At 53.3% G+C, this 9,207-nt stretch overlaps 2 protein-coding genes across 2 annotated transcripts; both read right to left on the bottom strand.

The window, feature by feature from the left end:
* Positions 1–347: 347 nt before the first annotated feature.
* On the bottom strand, positions 348–6,361 carry klhl3 (kelch-like family member 3). The gene is made up of 15 exons (XM_068739989.1): positions 6,312–6,361; positions 5,390–5,527; positions 5,138–5,244; positions 4,904–5,025; positions 4,020–4,182; positions 3,836–3,945; positions 3,643–3,759; positions 3,425–3,574; positions 3,239–3,356; positions 2,944–3,141; positions 2,771–2,872; positions 2,555–2,683; positions 1,973–2,113; positions 1,738–1,881; positions 348–1,660 (listed from the first exon to the last, which is right to left on the bottom strand). Exons 1-15 carry the CDS (start codon positions 6,359–6,361, stop codon positions 1,632–1,634), a joined length of 1,818 nt encoding a protein of 605 aa, XP_068596090.1. The 3' UTR covers positions 348–1,631.
* A 1,238-nt stretch (positions 6,362–7,599) lies between these two features.
* Positions 7,600–9,156, bottom strand: LOC137894578 (heterogeneous nuclear ribonucleoprotein A0-like). Its single transcript, XM_068740012.1, has one exon. It carries the CDS (start codon positions 9,110–9,112, stop codon positions 8,189–8,191), a length of 924 nt encoding a protein of 307 aa, XP_068596113.1. The 5' UTR covers positions 9,113–9,156; the 3' UTR covers positions 7,600–8,188.
* Positions 9,157–9,207: the final 51 nt, after the last annotated feature.

Here is a 9,207-nt window from a genome sequence, read left to right on the forward strand (position 1 = left end):
TTTATTTAAAAAAAAATATCGAGCGCGGATATTTTCCATTTGATAAATCCTGTCAAAGACGATGTTTCTTGGTGCTACTCCGACAAAAATCGGCCTTTTCTTCTTCTTCGGGTTTGTAGGTAGCTTGCAACCAGCTTTTAGGAGCACTGCCGCCACCTGGCGGAAATGGCAAATTGCAGCTGTGCGAAGCATAAAGTAAGTAAATAACGCACTTTACGAGAACGATTAATACAATTACTAAAGTTTAGAAGAATCTTATATAATTGGTTTACATTTTTTTTTTCATGTTTTCAACTTTACGCAACACGTCCTGAAACTCAAATCAGACGCCACTGACGACGTTCGTGCGACAGAAGGCATTTAATTTCATATAAAAATTATAAATGCACATTTAGACAGAGCAGCAGATGTTTTCAGGCCTGCTTATCTGTATTCAGTATTTCAAGTTTACAAATCCTCAGAAAGTACAGTGCACAAGTTCCAAACTTCAAACCTTTACAATCATCAATTCATTTCACAATATCGATTTAGTTTACAAAGATCCACATTTTATGATATTAAAAATAGAACATCTGCACGTATTAAGAACATTAACCATTTTAAAATATCAGAACAGAAAGTCCAGACAGAAAAGTCTCTCCTTGAGATTCAGAGTTTGGCTTTTAGCAGCCCTGGTGGTGCTGAGAATCGTGAAACAGACGTGGAAAATCAATCACGTCTTTAAGGAGCCGATAGCCGATCACACTATTGATCTCCAGTCCTCAAAGCGGTGGCACCGAACACGAGGCGGAGACAAGCGTTCAATAAATGCATCTCTCGTCCAAAAACAATAAATAACAAATCCTAAACAATCTCTGTTGTCATGGAAACAAGTCTTTTTCAGTTTGTCAGAGATATAAAAAAAAAACAATAACAAAACATGTGACCCCCAGCTTCATTCTGATCGAGACTGGCACTATTTGAATAGTTTCAAATAAAACGATTGGCTTTGAAGTGGAGTGATGATCAGTATCAGACGTGTGTCTGACGGCGGATCAACCTTCCTGATCGGCGGCTCGCTCAGTGCGTGAGCAGCGTGTCGAGCTGAGACCACAGCAGTGCTAAAAAAAACTAAACTCAAATATAGCAAATCTGGTTTACCCAGAAGATGTTTTCTACATTCTATAAGTCTTCTTGCGGCTCTCAAAGTACACACACACACACACACACGCACACGCACACGCACGCACACACACACACACACACGCACACACACACACACACACAAACCTGATTCACATCTTGAGACCAAGCAGAGTGCATGAGAGGCGGATCAATACTGACTCGGGGTTTTCCCGAGTCGTTCCAGGTCCCACCGACGCTTCCCGCTCCTCCTCCTGGTCTTGCGTTCGGCCGATCCTTCCCATCGTCTTGTTCTCGGGATACGGAATCCTCCCCATCGTGGCGTTCTGTGCGGCGCCGTCCTCGACTAAATCACCCCGCGGTTCAGCGCAAAAACAAACTCCTCCGGCTGCGTCCCCGATGAGGAGGTCGGCCGGGCGCCGGAGGAGTCGCCTCCGGTTCCGTTGGCCCGCCGAGCTTCAGACGTCAGTGCGGTTTCTCCGCTGCGGCGCCGGAGGAGGGGCCCCGGGTCACAACGGCTTGTCGATCACGGCGACTCCTGTGGGAGCGAGAACGCGGGTGAGAAACGGAACGCCGCCCCGCCCCCCCGCGACCCGGCCCTGCCGCCGGACTGACCGGCGTAGCTGCGCCCGTTGCTCATGTTGGTGGGGATGAGGCTCCACTTGTCCGTGGTCGGGTTGTAGAACTCCACGGAGGAGAGGTTACAGGAGCCGTCGTCCCCCCCGATCACGTACAGCAGCCCGTTGATGGCGCACACGCCTTCACCGGAGGCAACAACGCGTTAGCGGCCAGCGGCGCGCTGCGTTCTCACAACGGGAAAGGCGGCGCCGCAGAGGCGTTTGGGTCTGACCTGCGTTCCGCCGGCACATGTTCATGTCACAGACGAGCCGCCAGGCGTTGGTCCGCGGGTCGTACACCTCCACGCTCTTCCTCACCAGGGGGCCGTCGTGGCCTCCAGCTGCAAACATCTGCCCGGCCAGCACGCCCACCCCTACACAACGTTAGAGAGATGCACGTGGGGGGGGGGGGGGGTCATTCAAACTGCACCGCGGCATGTCAAATATTCCATCCGGTACTGCGCTAACCGCTGTACCACCCTTAAATATTCTCGTACATGTTAATAGTAGTATTAATTATTAGAGCTGAATGTTTTTTATTGGTTCTCGTTCCGACTGTTTTTGCTCGTGTCGTTGCAGATGGCGTCCACCAGGGGAAGCTGTTGCTAATATTTGGAGTGTGAGGGTCCCGTCCATCCATCCCGGGAGTTGCTGGAGCTGATCCCAGCTTGCTATGGGCGAGGGGCGCGGTGTGTGCGTGCGTGTGTGTGTGTGTGTGCGTGCGTGTGTGCGTGCGTGCGTGTGTGCGTGCGTGTGTGCGTGTGTGCGCGTGTGTGTGTGTGTGTGTGCGTGCGTGTGTGCGCGTGCGCGTGTACCTGCTCCACTTCGCCGTGTGCTCATGCCGGCTACGTAGCTCCACTGGTCGGTGACGGGGTCGTATTCTTCCACGGTACTGAGACACTGGCGGGATGCACCGTCGTAGCCTCCGACCGCGTACAACTTACCTACGGGCAGATGAAGCGGTGATAAAACACGTGCGCGCACGCACGCACACACACACACACACACACACACGCACACGCACGTCTCACCGTCGACCACGCCCACTCCCACGCTGCTGCGCCGCGTGTTCATGGAGGCGACGTACGTCCACTTGTTGGCTTTGTGATTGTAGACTTCTACTGTAGACAGTCCTGATACACAAACAGGAAGTGGGCGTGGCGGTAAACAACGACAGCACCAGCGTGCGTTTGTGCTCGCGTACCGACGCTCCCGTTAAAACCCCCGATGGCGTAGAGCAGATCGGCCAACACGGCCGCTCCCAGCGTGCTCCGCCTCTCCTGCATGCCGGCCGCCGCCGTCCACCGGTCCCGCCCCCCGTCGTACACGTCCACCGTTCGCTCCCGCTGCGAGCTGTCGAACCCCCCGACGGCGAACACGCGGCCCGCCACGGAGACCACGCCTGGAGACAAAGAAGGTCAACGTTTGAACGCCTCGCGGGAGGAAAAGTCACGTTTCGGACTCCTGAGGAAGAAGAAGCGGCGCCGGCGCCGGCTGACCTGCCCGGCAGCGCCTGGAAGGGAGGTCCGCCACCTGGTACCAGCGGTCCTCCTGGAAGTCGTAACATTCCACGCTCCGGATGGCCTTGGGAGCCTGACCGCCCACCACGATCATCACCTGGACATTCACTCGGTCATGTGACTGAATCCCGGTCGGAACGAACGACCGCCGAGGCGAGCGCCGACCTTCGGGATGCTGATCGGCGTCCGAGGGCGGGTCCGGTCCGTCTTGATGAGGTGCCGCTGGTCGGCCGGCAGCAGGTGATACTTCATGGCTTCTATGAGGAAGTCCTTGCAGGTGCTGTTGTTCTTGATCAGAGCTTCCTCCTCCACAGTCTGAAAACCAGGCGCCATTTTGTTTCTGTTTCTGCATCTCTGAGAGCAACAAGATGGCTTCCTCTTACCTGCACCAGGTAATCCCGGGACAGCAGCGGGAGCCTGACGTGCTCCATCAGCTTGGACATGAACTCCAGACGGGCCGGCTTGTCGTGCTTGATCCAGCCTATCATGGCCTCGAACACCTGAGACAGGAAGTGGCCGTTTAAACGAGACGCGGCGACCGTGAAGCCCCCCCCCCCCCCCCCGCCGCTCTCTGACCTTCTCCTCCGTGGACACTGTGAGCTTGTCGCTGGAGATCAGGCTGCACACCTGCTGCAGCGAGAGGCCCAGGAACTCCTCCCCCTGCACCACCTCGGCGAAATGCTGCTCTGAGAGACGCAGACGGGAAAGGGTTACTCGCGCCCAGCGGCGCCGGCGGCGCGCGGCTCGGCGCGGAGCTCACCGGCGAAGGCGTGGCTCTGGCGGAGCAGCTGCGTGCAGGTGTGCAGGTCGGCGAAGGCCCGGATGCCCAAACAGTTCGTCGGGTGAAGCTGCGACTGCAGGAAGTCGCAGCAGACGCGGCGGACGTCCATCAGCTGGAGGAGGCTGGCGGCCGGAAGCAGAACCTGCAAGACGAGATCAGCGGTTTAACACACTAGCGAGCGCAGCGGGCTACAAGCCCCGCCCACAGCTGCAGCCGTCCACGTCTCCCAGAAGTCATTGCATCGCTAGCTTCATCTTCCTCCTGCGTTCTGAACCCAATAACGTCGTCTTCTTCAGCGTCGGCCTCAGAGATGAATTCTTCACACAAGTTCTCAGCTTCTCTCCACGCCGCCGCCGCCGCCGCCGCCTCCAACATCTCGCCACCGATTCGTTGACGCCAGGATTAGCCGTTTCCTTCTTTGAGGGCTAAATCAGTTAGCCTGTAATGATCCATGTAATTAGCCGCATCGTTGTAAAAGCTGCCGGGTTCAAAGCGTGGGGGGGGGGGGGAGGGGCTTATAGTCCGTCATCGTCTGAACGTGTGCGCAGCAGCCCAAAGCCTGGCGTCCGTTAAACGGGAGAACATCAGGCCCGTCTCTTCAGGGCAGGAAGAACGCACAGCGGACAGGGGGGGGGGGGGGGGGTGTTTCCTGCTGCTCTCCATGTACACTTCCTGTGCTAATAATGGGAGGAAATGTCGGCTCGATGGCGCGGCCTCGAGGAGGCGGAGCTTCCGAGGATTAATGAGGCCTCCGGGGTTCCAGCAGAACGAGGGCCGACTTCTCTGGTGCAGGATGTTAACGCCCGACGCGGTGCTGGACAGCAGGTAAGGGGCGTGCCCCCCCCCCCCCCCCCCCCGCTCACCTGGACGTTGTCTTCCGTCACCTCTATCTCCGCCGTGTAGATGTAGTCCACCAGTTTGTTCAGAGTCTGACCGTCCACCTCCCTGATCTCCACCTGATGGGCTTTGCTTTCGCTCATATCAGCTACACGCACGCACACACACACACGCACACGCACACACACACGCACACAGTTCAGGACATGCCAGCACACACACACACACCGAGACATGACAACGCAGCGGCGTGTCTGAACCTGTGAACATGGCACAGAAGTAGGGGCTGCAGGACGCCAGGATCACCCGGTGGGCCGGGACCTCGAGGTTCCCCGCCACGAGCCGGACGTCACACAGCAGCTTCTTACTGCAGCGGGAGGAACGAGGAAGAGCGCGAGGAAGAGCGTGAGGAAGAGCGTGAGGAAGGGCGTGAGGAAGGGCGTGAGGAAGAGCGCCGCTCTCGCCGCGCCGTTCGGCAGCTTCTCAGGTGGAAGGACGAAGGAGCGACGCACCTCCTCAGCTCGTTCATCTGCAGGAAGGCCTTCCTGGCGTGCGTCTCGCCGCTCGCCGGGTCCTCCTCCGGATCCGGATCCGTGGGCCAGTTCGGGCGCGGCGCGGCCGCCGGAGCGCTCAGACAGGAGAGGCAGCGTCTGGACGATCGGAGGAGGACCCAACGTTAGTCAATGACATTAATAGTTATGGATGCTTTTATTTGATTTTTAGCCCAGCAGTGAATTAAATGTAGCACATTTCATTTAAGAAAGCAGGACGTTGTTACATTGTTCCAGTGAGGGGGGGGGGGCTGGGCCCCCCCGACAGAGTTGTGCCTCACTGCGCCTCTGGAACGGAACGTTTGAAGTGATTCCCGACGTTTCTCTTTTACCAGAAAGTTAAATGATGACTGCTTAAACGGGTGGAAGAGTTCTGTCCTTCATCGACTCTCATTCTGTCGCTGAAAAGTCTAAAGTTTCCCCTTCATGTATTTACGAGGCATTAAAAACACGACAGCTGAAGTCCCTGAACGCATCAGCGTCCAACGAGAAGCCAACTTTGTCCGAACAGCACGAAGATTTATTTGCAAATGTTGTTTTGTAGTTTTAACCAGCGTCAAGTTGGTGAGCTGGTTAGCTGTTAGCATGGCGAAGCATGTTTACATTAGCTTATTGAGAGATGACGTCACCTTCCTGGGAACACAACGTTGTTACACCAACACGACGTCGGCTCCTAAATGCTAACTCTGATTTTAGTTAGCGACGCAAACGCATCAGCTAGCTAACTTACCCGAGCTAGCCTAGCAACAAGGCTAGTGTGAGCGTTGCGCTCCTTGGAGCTGTGCGGGGATTTGGAGCGATATGATGGGAGTTCAAAATGTTATTCAATAAATAGTGAGTCACAGTTTCCCCCGAAATAGTCCTCGCGGCTCATTGAACTCACCCCAGCGACACCCCGTCCATCCTCACGGAGACAGAAAGCACAGCAGGCATGAGCGCCGAGCGTCCGCACGAAGATCGTGTAGGAAGAAGATGAGTCACTAAGTCGTTGAAAAGAAGGTATGAATTTTTATTTTTCATGGAATTAAGTTGTATAGAAACACACACAAAAAAATTTACAGTACCGAACGAAATCACGCATTATGAAATATGTTCTGTAACCAGACCGTGAATGGAAAAACGACATTTCTAGCAACACGTTTAGCTGAAATATTAATTTATCCTCCAATATAATGACTGTGTGTCTTGTCTTCTGGGTACCAATCAATCAGTTATAATTTCCTAAATACAATTTTCATTCCGAAAAATATTTGAAAAGTTAAATGTCCTAAAATACAAAACCAGATGTTAATATTTAAACAATCAAAAATCATGAACCAATAAACATTTGAGGGGTTCATTTACCAAATGTAATTAAATATTTCTCAGCAGAGAATGTTCTGTGCTCGTTAACGTGGCTCAGTATACATGCTGTAAGGATTAACTAACCCATTACCAATCATTATGGACTTAAATCCCAATCAAATATATGCATTCATATGTAAATCAATAGTGTGGTCTAATTGCTACAAATTGGATCAGTATCCTTAAAATAACCACTTACCAGTCCGAAACTATTCAGAATTCGTCTTTGCGCCTCTCAGATTCGCATCAAGATGAATAATATGCAACACATGAAATACACATCTACTGCTTACAAGTTTAATATAAATTTTAACTGAAGGTTGGAACACTAACGGCAGATGAATCGAAAAAGTATCAGAGTGAGAGCTCTCTTATTTTTTTGTTTTTACACATCCTTCTGTCCTCCGCAGAAACGAGCCTTGTTAAAACCAGGCTCCTCCCACCGGACGGGTCCAGAGGTGTATCCAAGGAAACCGGACATTGATCCCGTTACGGCCGACTGCACGCGTTTACGATCTCAGGTTTCAGTGTTTTGGGACGAAATTAACGGCAAAAAAAAAAAAGTCACTTTGCACCAATGGTGAACATTTACACACTTTACTTTTTACATTGTAAAATTGGTGCCATGACGGCAGAGCATGCTCCAGAATTAGTCCGCTCCTTCCGCTAAATCTGTGACGGAACAAAATGGCGGTCGGGATAGAGAACGCACGGATTTATAGACCCTACTGCCCCCTGGTGGTGGCGTTATGAACTTAATATAAAATAGAGGGAAAACAGAAGCGTGTAACCGACACCATCTAAATCAAAGACTACGAGATTAGATGGAATTTCAAAACATTAAAAACTTTAATAAAACCAGAGTGAGCAAAGGGGCGAACTGAAGACACGTATTAAGCACAGTTTGAATTAACAAAACAAAAAGAAATGATGGGACGGCAAAGGTGAAAGAATAGCAGAATTTACAAAAAGAATCCGTGACATGCCTCAAAAAAAAAAAAAAAAAGCCACGTGGGTTTCAGATCGCGAGCCCCCACGCCGCCAGAAAACTGCCGCCAAAATTTACTTAGAACCCTGAGTTCATGATGCCAAAATAACAGACACATCAGGCTGGTTTTGCAAGACGAGCTCAATTCCGAGTTGAGAAGCTGTGACTGACATTTTCCCAACGTAACAAAAAGTACAATAATACATCATTTTTAATAGTACATTAACGCGTGGAATAAGAGAACAGGTGGAGCTTGCGCGGGGGGCAGGGTCCAGAGGACAGTCACTCATTCTCCGTGGGTGACGTCGGCACCGCCGCCGATCCCTCTCATCCCAAATGGGCTTGTAGTATGTGTAGAAAGTCAGGTTCGTTGTAATCAGAATAGTCCCCCGTAACACCTGGAGCCACCAGGAGCTAGCAGCTAGCGGCTAGTAGCCGCCGTATCCGCCGCCGCCGCCGCCCCTGCCGTATCCGCCGCCGCCGCCTCCGGCCGGGCCGCCTCTGTTGTACGGAGCCCCGCTCCGGTACGAGTAGCTGCCGCCCTTCACCGAACCGTAATTAGACTGCTGCTGTCCGTAACCGTCCCCGAAGTCCCCGTTACTGTAGCCGGCCCCCATTTGGTTTTCGTATTCGTTGTATCCCCCGTACCCATATCCTCCTTCTCCGCCGCCATTGTAGCCACCGTAGCCGTAGCCGCCGCCGCCGCCGCCACCGTAATTGCCGCCGTAGCCGCCTCCGTAGCTGTAACCTCCTCCTCTTCCGCCGCCATAGCTCTGCATCCCCCGTCCTCGACCTCTGCCTCCCCGGCCGCCGGAGGACATTTCCTGCTTGGTCATGGCCTTCTTCACCTCCACCTTGTTGCCGCTGATGACGTGATATCTGGTGAGCACCGCTTTGGTGGCGGAGTCCGTGTCCTCGAAGAAGACAAAGCCGAAGCCTCGCTTCTTTCCCGTCTGCTTGTCCGAGATGATCTCGGCTTTCTCGACCACGCCGAACTGAGAGAAATACTCGGTGAGGTTTTCCGCCTCGATGTGGTCTTTCACGCCGCCGACGAAGATCTTCTTCACGTTGGCGATGATGTCCGGGTTGTTGGCCTCCTCCCGTGATATGGCCCTTTTCAATTCCACCTCCTGGCCTTCGACGAAGTGTGGTTTAGCCGCCATTGCTGCGTCGGCCTCCTCCGGCGCGGAGTAGGTGATAAAGCCGAAACAACGGGACCGCCCGAGCGGCTGGTTCATGACCACGACGCAGTCGCTGAGCGTCCCGTACTGCTCGAAATACGTCCCGAGGCCTTCTTTCGTCGTCTCCACGTTGAGGCCTCCGACAAACAGCTTCGTCAGTGTAGTCGACATGATCGGATTTCTTCTGAGCACGATGTGGCGAGACCGTCTTTCTTCTTCAATGGACGACGTCAGGGCGGGCCTTCTCGCTCACGCGCCGTCGTAAG

Source organism: Brachionichthys hirsutus, chromosome 6, assembly GCF_040956055.1.
Source record: "Brachionichthys hirsutus isolate HB-005 chromosome 6, CSIRO-AGI_Bhir_v1, whole genome shotgun sequence".
Lineage (NCBI taxonomy): Eukaryota > Metazoa > Chordata > Actinopteri > Lophiiformes > Brachionichthyidae > Brachionichthys > Brachionichthys hirsutus.